Raw genomic sequence first — 27746 nt, forward strand, 5'->3', positions numbered from 1 at the left:
CACCAAATTCTAACAGGAGTCTCTGAGCCATGTCCCTGCCCCACCACAAAATAATTCTTTAAGAACAAAAAAGGCCTCACCCAAAGGCTGAGTGCTCAGCTAGCAGAACCAGCTAGTAATGGGTGAAATCCCATATCTGCAGGACCCACAGGAAAGAAGAGAGCCAGGCCAGAAGCAAAAAGACAGCCACCCTAAGTGCACTGGAGTTTCGAAAGCAGAGAAAAACAAGGCAAAGAGAAAGGAGAGAGAGAGACGCCGTTCGTCCAGCCTGCCCTGGGTGAAAATGCAGAATCCAGGGGACAGGGCGCTGGCGAGCGGTGGGCTGTGTCACAGCTCAGGTGCTGCCGGCCCCTCCCCACTGCCCTGCCACCTCAGCCCCTCGTCCTCTCGACCCTGGACTGTTGTGGTCGCTTCCCAGAGGCACAGCCACCAGCTACAGCCCCTCCCTCCAAGCTGATGCTCTCTCCTCCGCTTACAGTCCCCCAGTGGCTCCCTACTGCCTTCGCGGAGGTCCCAGCCCCACTGGCATCCCTGGGCCTCCAGCCCATTCTCCACTTACCCCGCCCCACCTCCCCAGGCTAATTGCCCTTCTACCTCAGGCCCATACCTCCCTCCTAAACCCCAGCTTAGGCCCTGTCGCATTTCTAAATACCCGTCCTGAGCCCCAGGAGGCCTGGCCCACGCGCAGGTCTCTGCTGCCCCTTGCTGGCTGAACCGGGCCGCACCGCCAGATGGCAAACATTCTAGGCTCTATACCTTCTTTGTCCCATGCCCTCAACGTTGCACTTGGGACAGCAGCCACAGACAATGTTAAAGAGTGGGGGCGTGTCTGTGTTCTGATAGCAGACATCGAAATTTGAATTTCCTGTGTTTTGTGTGTCACAAATATTATTCTTTTGACCATTAAAAAATGTAAAACCCGTTCTTAGCTCATGGAAAGTACAAAAACAGGCAGAAGGATAGGTTTGGGCCGTGGGACCTAGTTTGCCCCACATCCTTGCTGCTCCAGGTGTGGATGGCGGCCCTCGGCAGGGCACCAGCGGGGAGCTTGTGAGCAATGCAGAGTCCCAGGCCAACCCTAGCCCTGCAGGGTGGGCCTCTGCTCGCGGAAGGTTGAGGAGCGCCGCCCTGTGGCTCCGTCCCTGTTTATTGCCATTTTGATTTTTTTCCCCCTTCTGTTCCTCAGCCATTTCTTACCAGAGGCTTCCTTAAAAAGCACTAAATATTTACTTGTTAACATTTTTTTTTAATGCATGTAACTACTATGAGGAAATGCTCATGGAAAGACGCCCCCCCTTCCCCCAAGGTCTCCTGACAGGCAGGCTGGGGCCCTGCTCTGGCTGCCTCGTTAGGCCTCACAGGGAGCAGCTGTGGGTCAGGGCCCCCAGGATCCTAGGCTTTGGGGCACGTTCAGGGAGGCGCAGTGGCATTTATTAGAAGCTAACTGTCCGCCAGGGGCTGTGCGGGGCACTCTGCATGCATTTGCTCCGTGGTTCGTCACCAGGTGTCATCCCAATTCTATAAGTGAAAACCGAGGCTCGCGGGTATTGTGCAACGGGTCCTGGGCTCAGCTCTCCCTGCTGCCACCCACCCTCCGGAGCACACACGACATCCTGTCCTCTGCTAGCAACTCACAGCCCACGTGGCTACAAAAGAAACTTCGACCGGCATAAGAAAGCCGCTTAGGGTTGAGCTGTGTCCTCTATGAAAAGATATGTTTAAGCCCTACCCACAGGCAACTGTGAATGTGACCTTATTTCGAGATAGAGCCTTTGCAGATCAAGTGCAGGTGAGGACATTAGGACGGGTCCTGAGCCAACAGGACTGGTGTCCTTGTAAAAAGGGAAAATTTGGACACAGAGGCAGACAGGCACAGAGGAAAGGTAAGGAGGCGATGGCGGTGTCACAACAGAGGCAGAGACTGGAGTGGTGTCCACAAGCCAAGGAACACCAAGGGTCGCTGGGAACCGACAGGAGCTGGAAGAGGCAGCGAGAGATTCTCCCCGAGAGCCCGCAGAGGAAGCATGGTCCCTCTGACAACTTGACTTTGGACTTCCAGCCTCCAGAACTGTGAGACAATACGTCTCTACTGTTCAAAGCCACCCAGTTTGCACTTTGTTACAGCAGCCGGGGAAAACTACAGAGGTCCCGTGTGATTCGGTCCCTACCGACCTGTCCAGTGCCACCTGCTGCCACCCCCGTCCCATTTGCAGGTCCAGCTGAAGCTGCACTTTCCTGACGCCCCACACCCACGAGACTGCACCTCTTCCACACCACCTGCTCTGTCCTTCTAGTGGTTTATTCTCCAGATTCTGGGCCTGTCCTCACCAGGCTGGCCTCCTCATGGGTGCCACGCACATTTGCTTTGAAATTCCTTTGACCGCACTGCAATCACTGGCATATGTCTGTCTCCCCCACAAGATGGTGACAACTTTGAGGACACGGGCCTTGTCGTATGTATCTCAGTGCCCCCAGCACCCAGCAGAGGGCTTGCCATGCAGAGGTGGTTACAATAAATGACAACAATAGAAACCAACGCTATTTTAACAATAAGCGTGACATCATTTAATAAGCCGTACCAAATATGTATGAAACAAGGTCATCATTTTTTCACCACTTGGCCTAATTTCATCCATTTGTTCACATTAATTGCATGTAATACACATGGGCTCTTTACAGAGTTAAGGATAACGGGACACAACCTCTGCTCATAAGCAGGAGCTTATGATGCTGCAAGCAACCCCATGAACCGCAGGACGGAGCAGAGGCTTCTCGATCTAAAACCAACCTGCAACTGGCACAAGCACATCCGTGGCATCATTATACATCTAAGTATTACTGTATATACTGTATCTACTTCTCCACCTAAAAACAGTAGGGATAAGGCAACACACTTCAGGTGTTCATAAAAAGTCCTCTAGAATGGATGCCCATCTTGAGCCAGGCTCCAGTGTGACACTGGCCGAGAACACCAGTTGCCTACCAGCCAGCACCCTGGGCCTCAGGTCCTGCCACAGATGCCATGCCCTGTCACCCCGACACTTCTCTCTGGGGTGACATGGTTCCCAGGAAAGAGGGCACAGGGCAGACTCCCTGGAATGCTCCAGTGCAACTCTGTCAACCAGCCACACCACGTGGTCATAGGTGACTGCGGGGCCTCACATCCTGAAGCGTGGGATCTGTGTAGCTTAGTCTTTTTCCAAGACATGGTCGTTAACTTCCCCTCTTACACTGTAAGGCCCCACAGAAGCCCTTCACCACGTAAAGTCACGGACACCCAGAGCGCAATGTCAGACAGCTGTGGAGCAAACAGACAGGCCAACAAACGGAAGGGTGGCCTGGCCCAGAGCCACCTCTCTCTGGGGCCCATGGAGCGGGAGAGAAGCAATCCTTCATAAGAAACCATACCGTGCAGTTCCAGGTGTGACCCAAAGCAAAGCGCAGGTAGGTCGACCCACACAGAGCCTCCCTGGGAACTATACAAATACACTCCTTCATCAAAGATGCTTTGTCCACCCCTAATAGTTGGTTGTAATTATAGGGGTTTTTGTTAGAACAACACACTTTGCTGCATCTTCCAGAAAAAAATCATCACAGTAAACACACAAAACCTAGGATGGCTATGATGTGAACAGTAGCCCCTCAGATGTGGCGCTCCCTTGGTACAGTGCCCAACCTGTCCAACTGTATACGACAGTCTGAGGTTGGCCCACCACTGGAGCTTAAGTACCCTCAAATTGCCAGAAAAAGGTGACTAAAACCAGAGGTTCGGCTGTGTGTGTTGGCGGAGGAGGGCGGTATGGACAATTATCTGTTTCAGGACGTTTCTCTTTCATAGGAAAGAAAGGTCTCTAGGACAATAAAGTTTAAACCAAACCTTTGGCTCACTTATGCAAAGCGGAAAAATCTCTCCAAAAAATTGACCTAAAACAATCCCTCAGAATGTGAAGAATCTTGATATCCTGTCATAAATGGTTTCAGAGCTGGATTCCAGAGCCTTTTTAGGTATATTTTAGCCCTTAGGAAGTTCAGCTTAAATAACACTGGGGCCCAAGACACCATTCCAGGATGAAAGCGAGATACAGTGCACAACTGTGAGTCAGCCACCAACGCCTTCCAGAAGAACTGAAATTAATAATAGATTATAATCTGTTGGCAGAAAGTGTATCTCATCCAGTGTCCCTTCTGCCACTAGACATTACTCTTCTGCTTAGCTGCAAGAAAGAAAAATAATTTTTCCTTTAATTAAGCTCCCTGTATTCTATCAGCAGAAATTCTGGATGCTTCTGTTGTTAATAATAATCCTCAAGATATGGGCAGTAACTCTTCCACAAAGAGACACTTAAGGTTGAAGGTAAACTGGCCCAGGCATGGTGTGAACCTGTGGATAACTGGGTATAACTGCTTTCCATGGCCTTTAACTTCTCTAAAAATTGAATGTGGTTTTAAGAGTTCTCTATCCTAAAGATTCTAGATATTAATCCCTTATCAGATATGCAATTTCCAAATATTTTCTCCCATTTCATGGGTTGACTTTTCTGTTGATAATATCCTTTGATGCACAAAGTTTTTCATTTTGATGAAGTCTAGTTATCTAATTTCTTTTTTCTGTGCCTGTGCCTTTCGCTTATCATATCTGAGAAATCACTGGTCCTTTCAGACTTCAGACAATACTACAAAGCTACAAGTAGTCAAAACAGCATGATATTAGCACAAAAACAGACATATGGATCAATGGAACAGAATAGAGAGCCTGGAAATAACCCACACACCTACAGTCAATTAATCTTTGATAAAGGTGGCAAGAATATACAATGGAGAAAAGACAGTCTCTTTCAGCAAGTGGTGTTGGGAAAGTTGGGACAGTCACATGTGAATCAAACAAAGTTAGAACACTCCCTCACACCCTACACAAAAATAAACTCAAAATGGCTTAAAAAGACTTACATATAAGACATGACACACAACAGAATTCCTAGAAGAGAGCATAGGTAAATATTCTGACATAAGTCGTAGCAATGTTATTCTTAGGTCAGTCTCCTAAGGCAATAGAAATAAAGCAAAAATAAGCAAACGGGACCTTGTCAAACTTGGTTTTTGCACAGCAATGGGAAGCCATAAACAAAAGACAACCTACAAACTGGGAGAAATATTCACAAACGATGAGACTGACAAGGGCTTAGTTCCAAAATATATCAACAGTTCATACAACAATATCAAAAAAAACAATCCAATGAAAAAATGGGCAGAAGACCTAAACAGACGTTTTTCCAAAGAAGATACATAAATGGGCAATAGGCATGTGAAAAAATGCTCAACATCACTAATTATTAGAGAAATATAAATCAAAACTACAATGAGGTATCACATCACACTGGTCAGAATGGCCATCATCAAAAGTCTACAGATAATAAATGCTGGAGAGGGTTGTGGAGAAAAGGGAACCCTCCTGCACTGTTGGTGGGAATGTAAATTGATACAGCCACTATGGAGAACAGTATTGGAGCTTCCTTAAAAAACTAAAAATAGAATTACCATATGACCCAGCAATCCCACTACTGGGCATATATCCAGAAAAATGCTTAATTCAAAAAAGATACATGCATCCCAATGTTCATAGCAGCACTATTCACAATAGCCAAGACGTGGAAACAACCTAAGCGTCCATCGACAGATGAACAAAGAAGATGTGGACATGTATACAATGGAGTATTACTCAGCCATTAAAAAAGAAGGAAATAATGTCATTTGTAGCAATGTGGATGGACCTAGAGATTATCATACTAAGCGAAGTAAGTCAGACAGAGAAAATGAATAACATATGTATCACCTATACGTGGAATCTTTTTTTCTCAATTACAAATGACCTTATTGTCAAAACAGAAACAGATTCACATAGAAAAACGTATGGTTACCAAAGGGGAAAGGGGGGTAGGGAGGGATAAACTAGGAGTTTGGATTAACAGATACACACTACTATATATAAAATAGATAAACAACAAGGACCTACTGTACAGCACAAGTATATTCAATATCTTATGATAACCTATAATGGAAAAGAATTTGAAAAGAATTATATATATGAATATATATGAAACTAAATATATATATGAAACTGAATCATTTTGCTGTACACCTGAAACACAACATTGTAAATCAACTATACTTCAATTAAGAAAAAAAAATCATTGTCAAACCAATGTCTTCTTCCCCCGTTTTAAGAGTTTTACAGTTTTAGGTCTTATTTTTAGGTCTTTGATCCTTTGAGTTAACTTTGTTTACAGTGTTAGGTAAGAAGTCTAACTTCATTCTTTTACACATACACACCCAGTTTTACCAGCACCCTTTATTGAAAAGGCTGTCCTTTCCCCTCATTGAATGACATTTGGCACCTTGTCAAAAAATCACTTGGCTATACAACACAGGGAATATAGCCAACATTTTATAATAACTATAAATGGAGTATAACCTTTGAAAATTGTCAATCACTATGTTGTACACCTGTAACTTACATAATATTGTACATCAACTATACTTCGATTAAAAAAAAAGTCACTTCAATCGTATGCACAAGAGTTTTGTTCTGGGATCTCTATTCTACTCCACTGGTCTACATGTTCTGCTCTTATGCCAGGGCCTCACTCCTTTGGATTTACTGTGGCTTTGTAGTAAGTTCTGAAATCAGGAAGTATGAGTCTTCCAGCTTTCTTCTTCTTTTTCAAGAAACAAACAAAACAACCCAATTCAAATACGGACAAAGACTTGAAGATACATTTCTCCAAAGAAGACACAGACATGGCCCAATACGCAGATGAAAAGATATTAAACATCACTAATCATTAGGGAAATGTAAATCAAACCACAATGATATAGCCACTATGGAAAAAACAGTATGGAGGTTCCTCAGTTTATTTCTTTAAAACTGAACTACTACATGATCCAGCAATCCCACTTCTGGGTACATATCCAAAGGAGATGAAATTACTACTTTAAGGAGACATCTGCAGTCCCATGTTCATTGCAGCATTATTCACAATAGCCAAGACATGGAAACAGTCTAAGTAACCATCAACAGATAAATGAATAAGAAAACGTGTCATACACACAAACACACACACACAGGATGAAATATTATCAGCCATAAAAAGGAAATCCTGATATTGCAACAACATGGAAAGACCCTGATAGCACTAAGCTAAGTGAAATAAGTCAGAGAAAGACAAGTATCACATGATGTCAATTATATGTGGAATCTAAAATCACTGAACTTGTAGAAACGGAGGAGAATGGTGGTGCCAAGAGCTGAGGGTTGGGGGAAACTGGGGAGATGTTGGTCAAAAGGCTACCAACTTTCACTTATGAGTAGTTCTGGGGATCTAATGTATAGTGACCATGGTGACTATAGTTAACAATACTACGTGTACACTTGAAAGGTGCTTTGAGTAGAGCATTAATGTTCTCACCATGACAACAACAAAATGGTTACTTATGTGAGTGAAGGATGTGTTAACAAACTTTGTGGTGGTAAACATTTGAGATATATACATATATATACATATATATACACACATATATACACACACACATATATATATATATACATAAATCATCAAGAAATAAAAGAATCCATACACAGAACTGAATAAATGTCAGGCTTGCAGATACCCAATAAAGGCAGACTGAATGCCTAAAACAACCACCACAATTAGATATCACCTCATACCCATTACAATGGCTCTTAAACAACAACAACAATAAAAAAGAGAAAACAAGTGTTAGCACAGATATGGAGAAATTGGAACCCTTGTGAATTTCTAGTAGGAACATAAAATGGGGCAGCCACTATGGAAAAACAAAATGGCAGTTCCTCAGAAAATTAAACACAGAATTACCATTTGATCCAGCAATTCCAATTCTGGGTAAAAATACAAAAGAAGTGAAAGCAGGGACTTGAACAGATATTTCAATGTTCATAGAAACATTATTCATAATAGCCAAAAGGTAGAAGCAACCCAAGTGTCCACTGATACATGAATGGATAAACAAAATGTGGGATATACATCCAATGAAATATCATTCAGTCTGCAAAGGAATAAAATTCTGATATATGCTACAACATGGATAAACTTGAAGACATGCTAAGTGAAATAAGACAAATATATTATGATTCCACTTATATGAGCTACTTAGAGTAATCAAAATCATAGAGACAGAAAGTAGAAGGGTGGTTGTCAGAGGCTGCAAGAGAGGGGCAGAAGGGATGGAGGAATTGTTTAATGGGTACAGAGTTGCAGTTTTTGCAAGACGAAAACGTTCTAGAGATAGATGGTGGTAGTGGTTAAAGAACAATGAAAAGTTACTAATGCTACTGAACTGTACACTTAGAAATAGTTTAAAATCATAAATTTTATATTATGTATATTTTACAACAATAAAAAAATGAACCTGGAGTTCTTCAATTTAAAATGATGTCTTGGATAGCCTCATCCACCAGAGGCAGACAGCAGAAGCAAGAAGAACTACAATCGTGCAGCCTGTGGAACAAAAACCACATTCACAGAAAGATAGACAAGATGAAAAGGCAGAGGGCTAGGTACCAGATGAAGGAACAAGATAAAACCCCAGAAAAACAACTTAATGAAGTGGAGATAGACAACCTCCAGAGAAAGAATTCAGAATAATGATAGTGAAGATGATCCAGGACCTCAGAAAAAGAATGGAGGCAAAGAGAGAGACGATGCCAAGAAATGTTTAACAAAGACCTAAGAAGAATTAAAGAACAAACAAACAGAGATGAAAAATATAATAACTGAAATGAAAACTACACTAGAAGGAATCAACAGCAGAATAACTGAGGCAGAAGAATGGATAAGTGACCTGGAAGACAGAATGGTGGTATTCACTGCTGCGGAACAGAATAAAGAAAAAAGAATGAAAAGAAATGAAGACAGCCTAAGAGACCTCTGGGACAACATTAGACGCAACAACATTCGCATTATAGGGGTCCCAGAAGGACAAGAGAGAGAGAAAGGACCAAAGAAAATATTTGAAGAGATTATAGTCGAAAACTTCCCTAACACGGGAAAAGAAATAGCCACCCAAGTCCAGGAAGCACAGAGAGTCCCATACAGGATAAACCCAAGGAGAAACACGCCGAGACACATAGTAATCAAACTGGCAGAAATTAAAGACAAAGAAAAATTATTGAAAGCAGCAAGGGAAAAACAACAAATAACATACAAGGGAACTCCCATAAGGTTAACAGTGATTTCTCAGCAGAAACTCTACAAGCCAGAAGGGAGTGGCATGATATACTTAAAGTGATGAAAGGGAAAAAACCTACAACCAAGATTACTCTACCTGGCAAGGATCTCATTCAGATTCAATGAAGAAATCAAAAGCTTTACAGACAAGCAAAAGCTAAGAGAAGTCAGCACCACCAAACCAGATCTACAACAAATGCTAAAGGAACTTCTCTAAGTGGGAAACACAAGAGAAGAAAGGACCTACAAAAACAACCCAAAACAGGGGACTTCCCTGGTGGCGCAGTTGATAAGACTCCACGCTCCCAATGCAGGGGGCCCAGGTTCAATCCCTGGTCAGGAACTAGATCCCACATGCATGCCGCCAACTAAGGAGACATGGAGCCGCAACTAAGGAGCCTGCCTGCTGCAGCTAAGACCTGGCGCAACCAAATAAATAATAAATATTTTAAAAAACCAAAACAATTAAGAAAATGGTCACAGGAACATACATATCAATAATTACCTTAACATGAATGGATTAAATGTTCCAACCAAAGACATAGGCTTGCAGAATGGATATAAAAACAAGACCCACATATATGCTGTCTACAAGAGACCCAATTCGGACCTAGGGACACATACAGACAAAGTAAGGGGATGGAAAAAGATATTCCATGCAAATGGAAATCAAAAGAAAGCTGGAGTAGCAATACTTATATCAGATAGACTAGACTCTAAAGAATATTATAAGAGACAAGGAGGACACTACACAATGATCAAGGGATCAATCCAAGAAGATATAACAATTTAAATATATATGCACCCGACATAGGAGCACCTCAATACATAAGGCAACTGCTACAGGTTTTAAAAGCAGAAATCGACAGTAACACAATAATAGGGGGGCACTTTAACACCTCACTTACACCAATGGACAGATCATCCAAAATGGAAATAAATAAGGAAACAGAACCTTTAAATGACACAATAGACCAGATAGATTTAATTGATACTTATAGGACATTCCATCCAAAAACAGCAGATTACACTTTCTTCTCAAGTGTGCACGGAACATTCTCCAGGATGGATCACATCTTGGGTCACAAATCAAGCCTCAGTAAATTTAAGAAAACTGAAATCATATCAAGCATCTTTTCTGACCACAACACTATGAGATTAGAAATGAATTACAGGGGAAAAAAACGTAAAAAACACAAACACATGGAGGCTAAACAATACATTACTAAATAACCAAGAGATCACTGAAGAAATCAAAGAGGAAATAAAAAAATACCTAGAGACAAGTGACAATGAAAACACGATGATCCAAAACCTATGGGACGCAGCACAAGCAGTTCTAAGAGGGAAGTTTATAGCTACACAAGCCTACCTCAAGAAATAAGAAAAATCTCAGATAAACAATATAATGCTACACCTAAAGGAACTAGAGAAAGAAGAACAAACAAAACCCAAAGTTAGCAGGAGGAAAGAAATCATAAAGATCAGACCAGAAATAACTGAAATAGAAACAAAGAATAGCAAAGATCAATAAAACTAAAAGCTGGTTCTTTGAGAAGATAAAACAAATTGATAGACCCATTAGCCAGACTCATCAAGAGGGAGAGGACTCAAATCAATAAATTAGAAATGAAAAGGGAGAAATTACAACAGACACCGCAGAAATACAAAACATCCTAAGACACTACTACAAGCAACTGTATGCCAATAAAATGGACAACCTAGAAGAAATGGACAAATTCTTAGAAAGGTATACCCTTCCAAGACTGAAGCAGGAAGAAACAGAAAACATGAACAGACCAATCACAAGTAATGTAACTGAAACTGTGATTAAAGATCTTCCAACAAACAAAAGTCCAGGACCAGGTGGTTTCACAGGTGAATTCTATCAAACATTTAGAGAAGAGCTAACAGCCATCCTTCTCAAACTCTTCCAAAAAATTGCAAAGGAACACTCCCAAACTCATTCTATGAGGCCACCATCACCCTGATACCAAAACCAGACAAAGATACTACAAAAAAAGAAAATTACAGACTAATATCACTGATGAATATAGATGCAAAAACCCTCAACAAAATACTAGCAAACAGAATCCAACAACACATTAAAGGGATCATATACCATGATCAAGTGGGGTTTATCCCAGTGACACAAGGATTCTTCAATATATGCAAATCGGTCAATGTGATACACCATATTAACAAATTGAAGAATAAAACCCATATGATCATCTCAATAGATGCATAAAAAGTTTTTGACAAAATTCAACACCCATTTATGATCAAAACTCTCCAGAAAGTGGGCATAGAGGGAATCTACCTCAACATAATAAAGGCCATATATGACAAACCCACAACCAACATCATTCTCAATGGTGAAAAACTGTAAGCATTTCCTCTAAGATCAAGGACAAGACAAGGATGTCCACTCTCACCACTATTATTCAACATAGTTTTGGAAGTTCTAGCCATGGCAATCAGAGAAGAAAAACAAATAAAAGGAATACAAATTGAAAAGAAGAAGTAAACTGTCATTCTTTGCAGAATGACATGATACTATACATAGAGAATCCTAAAGATGCCACCAGAAAACTACTAGAGCTAATCAATGAATCTGGTAAAGTAGCAGGATACAAAATTAATGCACAGAAATCTCTTGCATTCCTATACACTAATGATGAAAAATCTGAAAGAGAAATTAAGGAAACACTCCCATTTTACCACTGCAACAAAAAGAATAAAATACCTAGGAATAAACCTACCTAGGGAGACAAAAGACCTGTATGCAGAAAACTATAAGACACTGATGAAACAAATTAAAGATGATACCAAAAGATGGGGAGATAAACCATGTTCTTGGATTGGAAGAATATTGTGAAAATGACTATACTACCCAAAGCAATCTACAGATTCAATGCAATCCCTATCAAATTACCAATGGCATTTTTTTACAGAACTAGAACAAAAAATCTTAAAATTTGTATGGAAACACAAAAGACCCAAATAGCCAAAGCAGTCTTGAGGGAAAAAAAAAATGAGCTGGAGGAATCAGACTCCCTGACTTCAGACTATACTACAAAGCTACAGTAATCAAGACAATATGGTACTGGCACAAAAACAGAAACATAGATCAATGGAGTAAGATAGAAACCCCAGAGATAAACCCACGCACCTATGGTCAACTAATCTATGACAAAGGAGGCAAGGACACACAATGGAGAAAAGACAGTCTCTTCAATAAGTGGTGCTGGGAAAACTGGACAGCTACATGTAAAGAATGAAATTAGAACACTCCCTAACACCATACACAAAAATAAACTCAAAATGGATTCGAGACCTAAACATAAGGCCAGACACTATAAAACTCTTAGAGGAAAACATAGGAAGAACACTCTTTGACATAAATCACAGCAAGATCTTTTTTGATCCACCTACTAGAGTAATGGAAATAAAAATAAACAAATGGGACCTAATGAAATTTAAAAGCTTTTGCACAGCAAAGGAAACCATAAACAAGACGAAAAGACAACCCTCAGAATGGGAGAAAATATTTGCAAATCAATCAATGGACAAAGGATTAATCTCCAAAATATATAAACAGCTCATACAGCTCAATATTAAGAAAACAAATAACCCCATCCAAAACTGGGCAGAATATCTAAACAGACATTCTCCAAAGAAGACATACCGATGGCCAAGAAGCACATGAAAAGCTGCTCAACATCACTAATTATTAGAGAAATGCAAATCAAAACTACAATGAGGTATCACCTCACACCAGTTAGAATGGGCATCATCAGAAAATCTACAGACAACAAATGCTGGAGAGGGTGTGGAGAAAAGGGAACCCTCTTGCACTATTGGTGGGAATGTAAATTGATACAGCCACTATGGAGAACAGTATGGAGGTTCCTTAAAAAACTAAAAATAGAATTACCATAAGACCCAGCAATCCCACTACTAGGCATATACCCAGAGAAAACCATAATTCAAAAAGACACATGCACCCCAATGTTCACTGCAGCACTATTTACAATAGCCAGGTCATGGAAGCAACCTAAATGCCCATCGACAGACGAATGGATAAAGGAGATGTGGTACATATATACAATGGAATGTTACTCAGCCATAAAAAGGAACGAAATTGGGTCATTTGTTGAGACGTGGATGGATCTAGAGACTGTCATACAGAGTGAAGTTAAGTCAGAAAGAGAAAAACAAATATCATATATTAACGCATATATGTGGAACCTAGAAAAATGGTACAGATGAACCAGTTTGCAGGGCAGAAATTGAGACACAGATGTAGAGAAGAAACGTATGGACACCAAGGAGGTAAAGCCACGGCGGGGTGGTGGTGTGATGAATTGGGCGATTGGGATTGACATGTATACACTGATGTGTATAAAATTGATGACTAATAAGAACCTGCTGTACAAAAAAATAAAAAAACTGTTGTCTATCAGCTTCAGAATAAAGACTAAATACCTAAAAAAAAAAATAAAATGATTTCTTGTTTAAGTGTATGTGTGTCTGGTCTTTTAAAAAATGTATTCATATAAATAGTTTACTGTCCAATTGTCAAGATACTCCCTGGGGACTGCCTTAGTCAGTATTTTAGTCTAAACATGTAAACATATGAATTCTGAATTCAGAAATCGTATTCAACTATTTCACCTTGGTTTCCCATTCTGTTCATTTAACTAGGAAAAGTGATGACGGAGAGCAAGTTGGTCTTAATAATTCAAGACCAAAGACATGGGCTGCCTAGACGGTCTCATTATCAAGGGGTAGTGGACAGAGCATGGGGGATGGCGGGAGGGGCAGAGACAGAGAAATGGTCCTGGTAGGAGCACTGCGGCTCAGAAGGCAGCAGGGAAGCCCTAGTCTCCTGGCGAATATTTGAAATACAAAAAATATGTATCTGGGGTGAATCGATAGTTTCCAAGAAACTTGGACAGTCTAAACAATTCAATTTTTGAGTTGCTGCTACGGACAAAGTCAAAGGCATCACGAAACCAAAGATGACCAAACTCAAGAACCTGCCTCCAGAAGATTATCACCTAGAAACACTGGTTGAAAATAAAGTTCGAAGGTCAAGGCCTTACTTCACTGCATTAACCATGATCTGACTTGATAGTTTCTGTTCTAACCAGTTTAAATGGTCCAGTCTAAACATCTGTCAGGGACGTGACAAGCAATCCAATCAGCTGGGAAAATCACTTCTTCTGAAAATCATTTCACCACGCTCTTTTCTGGGTACCTATTTTGTCTTTTCCTCCTAAAGAGAGTAGTGAGAAGAAAATATTCAACCGAGTAAGATGCCACATTTTCTTTAAAATAAGACAAAAGCATATGCAAAATTTTACACCTGGAAATAAACATGATTTCATAGACACCCTCTCATGCACGTAAGCACTAAACACTGCATTTGTAACTTACAGAAAGCTTGTGCCTGAATCGTTTTTGTAGAATCCTCTAAATTGCGGGGGAAGTGCTTTTCTGAGCCAATAAGTAGAGACGCGATAAAGGCAGGGCCTTGTGATAGAGTCACTACATACATACTGGTGCCCACTTCTTTTAATTCACAAACCTGAGTGTTTCGGGCACACACAGCCAGTCAGATGCCGTCATGATGGCCCTGCGGTCAGATGGACTACATCCAAGAATAAAACTCTGAAAAGTCACACGAAGAACTGAATCACACTCACCGCTGAGAAGGGGAGAGAAGAGTTATTTCCCTTCATAATTATTAGGGATGGTAGCATCCTGGTTAGTTATACAGTAGGTCCCCAAGACCAGTAACAGAGGCTCTGTCTAAAGTGAAGCCTTCCTACATGATTTCCCCAGTTACCGACAAGAGCAAAAACCACAATATATTGTTTATATATCACATTTGATCATTTTTAAACTTGAAAAGTACTAGTATTAAAAGTATTAGTGCCATGACCTTTCTGCTTTTAAACTCAAATATCAAGTCATAAGATGTCGCGGTTGTAAAAATATCTCTTGTTAAAGAATGAAGTAAAAACATGTACCTGTACAGCAAGGAGCCAGAAGGGGGCACTCTCTTTATATGCTTAGCAGATGCCAAAAGAGGAAGTAAAGATGGGTTTCAGTCTGTTTTCTAGTTATTAGTGATATCGAAAAGTTCCATCACAATTGTTCATTAAATTTGCTACTTTACCAGCGCCTCTCAAACTTAAAGAGCGTAAGAAGAATTACCTGGGGACTTGTTAAATATAGTCGGACCCTGTGTCCACGGGATCTACATCTGTATTCAACCTATCTCGGTGGAAAACTTTCAAAAAACAAAAATTCCAGAAAGCTCCAAAAAGCAAAACTTGAATTTGTGGCACACTGGAGACTATTTACATAGTATTTACATTGTATTTACAGTTATTTACATCGTATTTACATTGTATTAGGTATTATAAGGAATCTAAAGATGCTTTAAAGTATACGGGAGGATGTAGACAGGTTATATGAAAATACTACACCATTGCATATAAGGGACTTGAGCATCCTCAGATTTTGGTACCCAAGAGGTACTGGACCCAAAACACGTGGATATCAAGGGATGTCTGTACATGCTCTTGGGTCCCACCTGGTCCCACTGAGTCACAACTTTGAATTTAGTATGAAAGAGCCCTCAGCTGATCCTCGAGCAGGGGCCTCAGAAGCGGCAGTAAAACCCTCTGCAGGGAGATTCCCAAATGCCTGAGAGTGGAGGGGGCGGTAACAGTACCAGAAGGGCAGGGAGCTGCCTAAAGACGCCCTGAATGCCCTTGAAAATCTGTGCATTTTGATCACTCTGATATACCACAGATGAAATGCAACTATGGCATATAAGGAGTTAAGACAACAAAACTAAATATTAAATTACAAGATCTTAGAGGGAAAAAAAAGCCAGTCTATAACCAGAAAAAAAAATTTTAAGGAGAGCAAAATATTTAAATACTTTTCATATCATCTCCCTGCAAAAATGGAGAACTGGGGCTCATTGTTTGGTTTTAAATCTTTTTAATGGTTGGAAGATTAGCAAAACAAACGACCACAATTAATACCTATTCTTCTTCACTGGATTATTACTTACACCTTATCTATTTTCGAGGGAAATTTGGGGAGCATTTATCTTAAATGGCACATATCCAATAGGACCATTAAAAGAGATAAGTAGAAGCATAAAAGAAGGAAATTGGGTGACAGAGGACATACTGATTCCTGGAATTACTTCAACTGGACATTTAATTTAGCTGTAGGTTTCTGGATGCCCAAGAGGAAAAGTTTTCGTTCTTAGGTGCCTAGTCAGTGCCACCACTGGCAATGGGTAGGTACTACTACATATAGCAACACCTTTTATCTCTGAACAGCTCTATCCTTGCTTCATTCATTCACTTACTCATTTGCTCATAGCTCATACCCTCAAAGAATTCAAAACCTGGGTGTGTCACCCATGTGGTCAACCCCGCCACCCCGCCAGAGCTCAGGGCTGGGGTACAAGGTGAGCGGTACCCTGAAGCTGTGCAAATCAATGGCCCTGAGTTATAAGCCAATGGGGAAGGGACTGATTATAGAACAAATTGTACTGAGAAAACTGATGCTTGGGAGAATAAAGTAAAATTAGATCCGGCCTCCTGATGCATTGTGAAGAGTTGAACGTAAATAAAACATAGAAATTAGAAGTAAATATGGATATCCAACCGATGGCAGGATAAGGAAGGAGTCTTTAAGCATAAAAGAAAGAAATTATCCGGGAAAAGGTAGATGTGACTATCAACAAGGAAAAAAAAAAATTCTGTCAGAAAACATAAAGATACATATTCAACTTACAAGACCAAAGAGGGCAAACACCCTTAATATGAAGAACAACTACAGAAGGTCAAAAAGGTGGAAAATATTCAACCCCATTAGTCATGGCAAGCATTTAAACAGCAAGCAACCATTCTGGATGACAAATGTGGTTTTACCAGACGACAAAGATGTTGTTGTTTATTTTTGAGGAGAGTTCCTACTGGTGAGAAGAAGGGTACACCCTTCCTGGAGGCAATGTGCCAAACTTTTCATCTTGTCCTTCTGCTTCTGGAAGTATTCAGAGACATGACAAGGATTTATCTACCAGCGTGTTCACTGCATTTTTATTTATTATTTTAATAATATTATAAGCTCCCAAAAATGTAACAATAAAACTTGAAATTCCCTAACTTTACAACAATAGCAATTTGGTTACATAAATGCCGTCACATTCCAACGATGGAATGAGATGCAGTCACCAGAAATCATATAGTAAATGACATTTAAGGATATGAAGAAAATGTTCTTTGTAAATTACTAGGTGAAGAAATGTCAGTATAAAAGTCTATGTACCATTTGATCCCAATTTTGTAAACACATTAGCTCAACTCATGAAATTGCCTCTATTCAATTTTTTTTCACCTAAAAATATCAATTCCTTACAGCTTAGTCTAAATGCTTTTTTAAATGTGTGTGTAGAGTCATCCATATACATATATGGATACATATATTCACCAAATAACAGAAATGACATGCCCCAACTATGAACAGTTCTCAGGGTGACGTCACCATATTTTCAATATGCTTATGCTTTTCTTCAGTTTTTTTTTAAATGAATGTATATTAGGTTTACATTCAGAACAGAATCACAAATATAACTTGAAATCATGTTCAAGAAGACAGGATGTAATGGGGGCCAGAGTGTGGTGAGGGGGCCGCTCTCGGACCCGAGCCTGCCAGTGTCGGGTGAATGAGCGCACATTTCCCCGAAGGGAGTCTGGCAAAACACGTCAAGCCTCTCAAGTGCTCACACGTCTGACCACTCATTCTCCTAAGAATCTGTCCAAAGGAAATGAACAGAGATGCCAAGATACCTGTACAGGCTGTTCACTGCAGAATTATCTACAGTATGATAATTTGAATACAGTGATACACTCACAGACAAGAGGGAACAAGTTAATAAATGGTAGTACATCCATCTGATACATGTTATGTAGTCATGAATGTATGTTGGAAGGTCTTAATAGCATGAAGACATGTTTATGCTGAGCTGAATTTTAAAAGCAAGACAAAAACCTATATATACTCTGACCACAAACACACTTTAAAAATTGCTAAGTCTGGGGACTTCCCTGGTGGCGCAGTGGTTAAGAATCTGCCTGCCAATGCAGGGGACACGGGTTCAATCCCTGGTGCGGGAAGATCCCACGTGCCGCAGAGCAACTAAGCCCGTGCACCACAACTACTGAGCCTGAGCTCTAGAACCCACGAGCCACAACTACTGAGCCCTTGTGCCACAACTACTGAAGCCCGTGCACCTACAGCCCGTCCTCTGCAACAAGAGAAAGCATCGCAATGAGAAGCCCGCGCACCGCAACAAAGAGTAGCCCCCACTCGCCGCAACTAGAGACAGCCCGCGCGCAGCAACGAAGAACCAACACAGCCAAAAATAATTTTTTTTTAAAAATTGCTAAGTCTGTATGTGCACCCACATGGACAGGATCACCTAGAAAGAGCCAGGAGACTGTGTGTGTGCGTGTGTGTGCGTGTGTGTGTGTGTGTGTGTGTGTGGTGCACGTGTGTATAATTAACAGTGGTTTTGTTTGGGGTTTTTTTTTTTTGGTCTGTGCGTGTGACGTGTGGGATCTCAGTTCCCCCACCAGGGATCAAACCCACGTCCCCTGCAGTGGAAGCGTGGAGTCATAACTACTGGACCTCCAGGGAGGTCCCTAACTAACAGTAGTTTTAACCAGCGGTGGGATTTTTATTGCCTGTCTATTGTTCTGCATTTCCCAAATATTCTGCAATGAATAGACATTACTTCTATAATCAGAAAATAACTTATTTTAAAAGAGAAAAGAAATCTCCCCCCTCAGAGGATGGAGTATGGGGAAGCAGGTGGAGTCATGGAGATGAGCCAGGGGCTACAGCACTGAAGCGGGAATGAAGGGCCAGAGGAAGATTGAAGAGACGGGGGCAGGACAACGGGCAGCATCTGCTGACTCACTGGATGTGGCCTGGGGAGGAAGAGGGAGGAGTGAAGAAGGATTCCGAGGTCCCAGGCTTGGGATAGGGAATACAGGATGCGGTAGCCAGCCTCCTCAAGGGCCCCAGTGAGTCCTCCCTCCTGATATCCACACCCTTGTGAATAGAGCTGACCTACAGGATACAGCAGAAGTGACAGGGTGTGACTTCTGATGCTAGGCCATAAGGATATTGATGGAGACAGAAAATAGAAAGTAGGATCGTGGTTACAAGGGGCTTTGCAAGGGGAGACCGTGGGATGATAAATTCTCAAGATGGACAGTAGTGATGGTTGCAGAACAAGTGCATGTACTTAACGCCATTGAACTATACAGTTAAAAACGGTTAAAATAGTAAATTTCATATCACGTATAAATTTCACAATAAAAAAAATGTTTAATATGAAGATGGATCGCAGAGCTCTGCCTTGGTCTGTCTTGGGTCACTTGCCCTGCGGGAAGCCAGTCGCCATGTCGTGAGGGCCCTCAAACCGCCCCGTGGAGAGGTCTAGGCGTGGAGGAAACGAAGCCCCCTGCTAACAGCAGCATTAACTAGCCAGGTACATGCGTCCTGAGCCCCCAGAAGGCAGATCCCCCAACCCCAGGCAAGCCTTCAGCTGAGGATAGAGACCATATAAAATGATAATGTTAATTGTTTTAAGCCACTAAGTTGGGGAGGAATTTTTAACCCAGCAATAGGTAACTAATGCCTAGAAAGAGGCACAAATCTGAGCTGTCTCGTCCCCTTTCCTGGTTTAAGCCACCATCGCATTTTCCTAGCTTCCACTTAGGAGGCAGAAGGCTGGAAAGAGCCGTGTTCACACCGTTACGACGAACACACTAGGGAATACGCAGAATCACACTTTTTCTCAAACACATCAGAGCACGAGGTGGCAGCTGGCTGCCTATTAGGGCCCAGCAGGGAGTGGGAAAGGGAGCCGGGAGTCAGGGAGGGGGGAGGGGCCTGACCCTTCCTCTTCACCAGCAGCCCTGGCAGTGTGTTGCTGCCTGCAGTCACCATCTCTGTGCTCCCTCGCTGGTCTCCTTTTGTCTTTCCAGTCCTCCAACAATACCTGTTGAACCTATTCCCTAAACTAAATTCTGTTTCTTCCAATCTGTGTGGTTTCTGTTTTCCTACCTGGCCCTCAACTTGATAGAGCACCCAAACTCAGTTCAATCTCTTTTGGGGACAGAGATAAGTGTGGCAGAGTTCCCGCCTGTCCAGGTAAACCTGCAGCGTCCTAGCCTGGACCACCTCTGCTGACTCATCTCCTCCCCACCTCCCCCCACCTGTGGTCTGGCGCACAGTCCTACTTGTGACCCCCAACACGGCACTTTTCTTCATCTCGCCACGCCTTCCGAGCCCAACTCTACTAAAATCGGACAGTAGGAAAACGAGGCACCTCAGCATTTGAGGAAGCATTGAAGAGAAGGAAGGAGTCGTTTTCCTTTGGTTTGTTTTATACCTTGGGAATAGACAACAAAAATTGAAAAGGATGATTTACGCTTAGGCTGACTTTCATTCCTCTAACTTTTTTCCTCACTGATGTTTTCACTCTGGTGGAAAGTCACTGGACAAGAACGAGAAACCCGGGAAGTCAGTCTCATTTCTTTCCTCCTCCCCTTCCTGTCACCAGGATAACCTACTTCTTCCTCTCACTCAGAAGAGGAAGAGTGCTGGACACACGCACACGCACACACGTATTCTGGCCTGCAAATCAATTTCCCATCTGAAGTAATGCTACCGAAACTTACAATGTATTAAAAAAATTCTGGGATGTCTTCAGTGAGGTGGTTTGAGAGATAACAGAAACTTCACTTCCTACAGACTTTTTATGAACTAGGACTAGATGTAAAAAAAGAGAATCTATCTACCGCCTGAAGAAAACCCTAGCCTCCCAACCGAAAAGTATTTTCAAGAATCAAAACAATAAAACGTATAGGAAGACTCCAGACTGCCACGTCTCGCTTAGGTGATGCAATGGATATAGGCTGATGGCCCCAAGGGAGCAAACACTGCTCGGAAGATGAAAAAATCTTAGCTATCTCAATGGTTTGTGCTCTGCTCCAAAAGGCCTCCATACATAAATATATAGCTATAGTTATGCAGTATACCTGGGATATGAAACTTTCATGGACTGGTAATATTTAGGGGAAAAAAGTGTTAACAAGGCTGTTTGGGAACTAGAGAGAGGACACTAGAGAAAAAAGGATTGAGAAACACAGGTCTAGATAAAAATCATACACGCTGCAGTTTTTTTTTTTTTTTGGCTTGAGCACTCCCATCAGTATTATATATTCCTCCAGATTTCTAATAAACTCTGCAGAATCATCACTTTTCCTTGAGTAAGAAGAGTCAGGAATGTAATCCAGGGGAGAATTTACCGCCGACTAAATCTCGGTGCACAGTGCTTTTATGAAAGCTGATTGTCAACACCCAGACGAATGGCTTCCTTTACGTGCCAACACACACTTTGGTTGAGGCTAAATAGCTTATTTCTCCACCTCAAACTGTTACTATTCCCCCCCACCAGAAAAAAAAAAAGTGTTTCCAGGGCTTCCCTGGTGGCGCAGCGGTTGGGAGTCCGTCTGCCGGTGCAGGGGACACAGGTTCGTGCCCCAGCCCGGGAGGATCCCACGTGCCGCGGAGCGGCTGGGCCCGTGAGCCATGGCCTCTGGGCCTGTGTGCGTCCGGAGCCTGTGCTCCGCGACGGGAGGGGCCACAACAGTGAAAGGCCCGCGTACAGCAAAAAAAAAAAAAAAAAAAAAAAAGTGTTTCCAGCCACCCACATCCCGGCTAGGTCAGTCCAGGCTCCCCTGTGTGCAGTCCCCACAGTGACACATCAGAGACAGGTGCCACCTGTGTTACCACCGTGGACAGATGGGGTGTACAGAGCATGCTGCCTCTGCTCTACTCTGACGACACGTGTATGTGCCTTTGCCTGATAAGTTATCCTCTTATCTGCACAGCTCACTTGCTGTGACGTGACACTTCTGTAACCAAAGCGTGACCCGTTTTCTCCATGGCCTTGAGTCCCAGTTACTAATCACACCATTATGTCAACTTTGCAAGTACTTTATAAGACACCCGGGGTTCACGAACCAAAGACACACCTCCACTCACATAATCACATGTGCTCACTTCATGGTCACCGATATCTGCTGAATTCTAACGCAGTGCACTCACTGTGGCCTTCAGTTATTCATTCAATCATTTTGATCAAGGTTTGGGGCTAATAAGATTTTAAAAGCAGTTTCTGCTTGTGGAGAGAAAGAGAAGCGCACAAATAATGATATAATATGAGGCATTTCAACAATGATGGAAGAGATGTATTTACAAACTGGTGTTTCGGAAGAGGGAGACATCACCCCCAGAAGCAGAAGTCAGGGAAACTTCATGGAAAACAGGTGGATTTCAGCAGGGTTAGGGGTGGGGTAAGTGCGGGGACAGAGGGAAGCCCCACAAGCAAAGGTGGTAAACCGCATGCGCTGAGGGGCAGAGGCAGGAAAGTTTAGACAAAAGGAACAGGAGGGCTGACTGGACAGAAGCCCATACACCACACCTTGTTAAGTTTCACGTTCACAATCTTAACAGCAAATGTTTTTAAACTAGGAATGTGTCACTTTACTTTAGTAAACGTTCTGCGAGCACTTACCTTCAGCTGGAAACTTCTTGGCTCGTTCCTCAAAGAACCATTCTCCGGTTTTTATTTTCACGTTTCTGAAAAGCAAGCAGAAAGGAAGCCTCAGAGGGAGATGTGGGTGGTGCCGTATTTGGCTCATACAAGGTAGGGAGATATCATCACAACATTAGTCTGGCAAAGGACCCGAGTTCAAATTCCTGGCCCAAATCCCTAACTATACAGAGTTCCCATAGAGATTAAGTGATCTGACTAGAAAGCTGCAAATCTGAAAAAGAATCTATACAATACATTATACATATATATGTAAACTGAATCACTTTGCTGTACACCTGAAATGAATACAACATTGTAAGTCAACTATACTTCAAGAAGAAATAAAAGTAAAATAAAAAGATAAATTTTTTTAAAAAGCAGCAAAGCTGGAGTTTCTACTTGGGTACATTTTACCCTGCATGTCAATGTAATGTAACAATAAACATACAAGGAGGAACAAAGCTGCCATCAAAATGGTCAATTTATCATGTTCATGGTGGGGAGTAACGGCATGAAGGAAAACCAACAAAGGAATTCAGTGCTGCCTATTTAGCTAAGAAAGAGATCGTCCTTAGTTAGGTTAGGCTGAGGGTCGTCTGAGCTAACTACAACATTTACCAAGAACCAACAGAGCAGATTCACCTGAGACGTTTCCTGGGAGCACCTGAAATCTGGGATCTGGGATCCAAGGGCTTCACTGGAGATTTGGGGACCACTTGAGAGACAGGGGCCGTGACCTCCCGTTGGGAAGTCGGTCTGACAGCGGCTCCCTGGGCATCTCTACATCCCCTCCCATCCTACTCATAGGCACAGCCGCATGGGAGCACTTTGTACGGTCACCGGTTGAAACTCAAGTCCCAAAGCCTGTTTTACTCTTGATGGTTTCCAAGTTTCTAAAGAAACCACCCTCAACCTCAAAGAACCTCAGAAAGGTAGAATTGTCAATAGCCTTTCAGGACATAAAAAGTTAAACACACAGATACTATAAATTATTCATACCATTAAAATAAGGTGCCATAAAACTTGTCAATCCCTAGGTCCTGCAAATTTAAGAAAAATGAAAACTTCAAATTCTCTTCTATAAGTACTTACTGAAATACACTCTCCATTAGGTTCTTTCAGGCTATGTGTGATCTCAGACGGATTTTAAGTTAATGCTTACAAATGCAATAAATTCACAAATACACTGCAATCTACTTTTTTTTTTTTAAGTATCCTATCTTTCTCTCTGGAGTTTTAGTAGTCAGAAGACATCAACCAACTCCCTCCCCTTCATCTTGTTAACTATTATATTCTCTGATTAGCATGCAAATGATTATTCCCAATGCTTAGTGACCAGAACAAGGAAAACATACGCAGAGCATTTATGAATTTTGGCAACAGAATTTTGATAATCAGTCACTATCATTAACAGCCAAAGATATATCACAGTTACATGTTTTATATATCATGAGAGAGACGGGAAACTTTTCATCTGTAAAATCAGAAACTCAGATATCTAATGTACTAAATCGACACAAAATCCATGAAGGAGAACTCAGCATCTCAACGGAAGTTTTCCCCTCTGGTACTTGAAGACAAGCAGAGGATCAAAACCCAGAGAAAGCTCACAGAGATTAAAGGGGGGCGGGGGGTGCGTTCACACTCCTTTGAATTGCCATACCCACAACTGCTCTATTTCTGAGGACACTTCCTCCATCCTTATACAGCAGGACAAAGTCTAAGGGGACAGTAGGGGAGGAAAATCGAATGTGGAAACAAGGAGGCGTCCACCTGATAAACAAACGTCACTTCCTGATGTTTATTTTCCTGGGGGTGGTGACCCTTCCAGCTCATCTACTCTCTCACGCTCTCCAGCCCATCACCTGTGACCAAAAGCATTTACATATGAGACAGGTGCTGGGGGCGGGGCGGGGCCTCGCCTCAGACCAGACCTGAGAGAGATCAGAACTAAGAATTAAGCTGCAAATCAAACCATGAACTTACAGTCAGCTGAGCTATAGCCAGACACAGGCCACCACTGAGGAGTAATCACACCTGTAGATGCAGTCACGAAAAAGGAAGAGCAGGTAAGGGGACGAAGGAGAGGAAGGTGAGAACGCCTGAATAAACATTTTATTTTTATTACATTTTACAACATTTTATTACAAAGTCCTCTTCTAGCCCTGGTCTCAGAACCTATATGAGAAGCAGATAAAGTAGAATATTAGTATCTCCTAGGGCTAGTCATCTAACATTACCATCTAATCATCTAACTGAATCTCAACGGATTACTTGTGAAATTCAAGCAGGACCTTCCTCGGCAGGGACAGATTTGAACACAAACCCACAGGTCTCTTTGGCTTACCTGTGACTACAGAATGGAAGGATAAGAGTACCACAGGCCTGAACCATACGACGACAAGTACTTCTTGCATTTGAGGCTGTTTCCTTTGAGAACTAGATTGGAGCTGGATCTCCATAAACACTTCTGCAGAATCACCTGTTTCATAAGCATTTATTCCCTAACGGTTTTCATAAGGGCTCCCAGTCCACACACATCCCAAGTGTTATAAGAAGGACCATTTATGGCTGTTACCGTCTAAGACAGAGGTGAGCAGATCTTGCAGTGTCTCTGTCCTCATTAGGGCCAGCACAAGGTAGCACGACTCACAGTAACCAAAGGAAACATTGATTATTTCTCTCCCCCCCACCGATGACTTAAGCAGAATTTGGCTATGAAAGCTTCTTGGAACATTTTCTGAACCCAGCAACAGACTAATGGTTTTATATCTCTCCCACAGAATCATGACTTGTTTCTTCAAAACTTTTTCAATCAATTGATAAATCCATCTCAGAAAGCAAAATCCAAGGATGGTGAAGGGAGCAAGAGATCTAGAGTTCCATGTCTGACTTTCCATGAACTCTGCGTGAGGAAAACGGTAACTAGAAACGCCAAGCACACGGAACACCGACAGCTCCTGAGAAACTGCTGGAGGCTCCAGCATCCATTTTCATAGCCTTGAACTCGGCTAATGCTGTCATTTCATTAGCAAAAGGGAAATAACTGTTGAAAAGCACTTTGCAAATTCTAGCGCGCAAACGTTCAATGATACCATGAATGGAGGACCCTAATAGAAAGATCTTCAGTAGTCTGACCCCATTTCTATCGCAAGCAGTGAGCCGAAGAGGCCTGCTGGAATGCACTTTTACTCTGCATTCAAATTACCAGCATCTGCAGGTGGATAAGCTGTCACGTCCAAAGCACCTGCTTTATGCTCCGAGAAGAGCCAGCATCACGTCCCTAGAATTCCTTAATGTATTTCTACCATTCAATGTACAAGAGGTAGCAAATTTATCTGCATGTCAGGATTCTCTGAATGCCTTAAAGACACACATCTCCCAGGCAGATCTGTGCTCTAACCAGTGCCCTGATGGCAAGGAAGCCTCAAGAAAAGCCTTGGTGGCTTATCAGACAAGCTATAAAAACAACAAAAGAAGTGGCCAAATATTGTAAAACTAAGATCAACCTGATTTCTTTGCACCGGCTTGTCCAACCACTTGGTAATTCCCAGCTAAAGTGGTCCTATGCACCCATACAGTTGAAGAAAATTTTTTTTACTTCAAATAATCTTATACCTAAGGCGGTTTTTAGTTACAAAGCAAAATAATGAGGTTTTTTTCCCTCCATCAGCTAGCTCAGTTGATCTGATTTCAATGTTCTTACGGGAAAAAAGACTGATCATTGTGATTAAACCCTGCGTAACCAGGAGTCAGAATCAAGATGAAGATAAACGATTTTAACCAAGCAGCCACCATCACTTCCTGCAAAACATGAATAACTCTACTTAACTGCAGAGAGAGGGCAGGTTCCCCACCCCCACCCCCGCGTCATATTCAGTGCTGTATCCACAGCCACGGGACACGGTGGGGCTGGTGACTACATGTGGGTTGACGAATGAATATCCCCACCTCTGCAGGGAGCACCCTGAGAATTGAAGGGATAAGGTGGGACCGACATAGGTGGAGCCCTGGTGGTACCCAGGCATGACATGCATCACGCCCTCTCAACGTGTAGGGGCAGGAATCACAAACTCAGGCACTAAGCAGACGCTCTAAATGAAGAGAGTGGCTAAGGGATGAAACGAGAGAAAGGGGTGGGCACTGTCGTGAGCTGCAGAACCCATGCCCCGTTTTAAGGCATTACAACGATAAATACATACATGGGGCAGGCCAACGCAACAAGGCCTGTGGGCTGCCTGCAGCCTGTTGGCCATGAGTTTGTGATTCCTGGTTTGTTACATCAGATAATTAGTCAATGAAAGAAATACCAATTCTACTGCAGCTGGACGGAGCTGCACTTGTTAAAGCCTCAAACAGAAATCGAGTTAGACGTTGTGCATCCCCATGTCCTCCCCACAGATCTAAGAAGGGACTCCACTACCACTGACAGGTCACGAGACCAGAGACAAGGAGCGTGTACCCTGCTGGCAAACCCTGAACCTGGATGTCTGAAGACAACGCAGAGCCTCTGACAAAAGGCCACGGGCAGGAGAAACAGAGTCCTGCAGACCAGGAGCGGCTACTCAAGGTGCATCACCGCGAGAACCAGGGAAAGTTTCAGAAAGCAGTTGTCTTCAAAAGCATTTAAAAACTGCCTCCATGAAGGGCTTCCCTGATGGCGCAGTGGTTGAGAGTCCACCTGCCGATGCAGGGGACGCGGGTTCGTGCCCCCGTCCGGGAAGATCCCACATGCCGCAGAGCGGCTGGGCCCGTGAGCCATGGCCGCT

General features: G+C 42.4%; 1 protein-coding gene across 1 annotated transcript in view; it reads right to left on the reverse strand.

The window, feature by feature from the left end:
- Positions 1 to 27746, reverse strand: part of SYTL3 (synaptotagmin like 3) — a 93338-nt gene that overhangs the window by 38784 nt on the left and 26808 nt on the right. The window contains exon 4 of the mRNA XM_032650622.1: positions 22957 to 23021. Coding sequence (XP_032506513.1) covers positions 22957 to 23021 — 65 coding nt within the window. The remainder of the gene's footprint in view (positions 1 to 22956; positions 23022 to 27746) is intronic.

The sequence above is a fragment of the Phocoena sinus genome, chromosome 12 (assembly GCF_008692025.1).
Source record: "Phocoena sinus isolate mPhoSin1 chromosome 12, mPhoSin1.pri, whole genome shotgun sequence".
Classification (NCBI taxonomy): Eukaryota; Metazoa; Chordata; class Mammalia; order Artiodactyla; family Phocoenidae; genus Phocoena; species Phocoena sinus.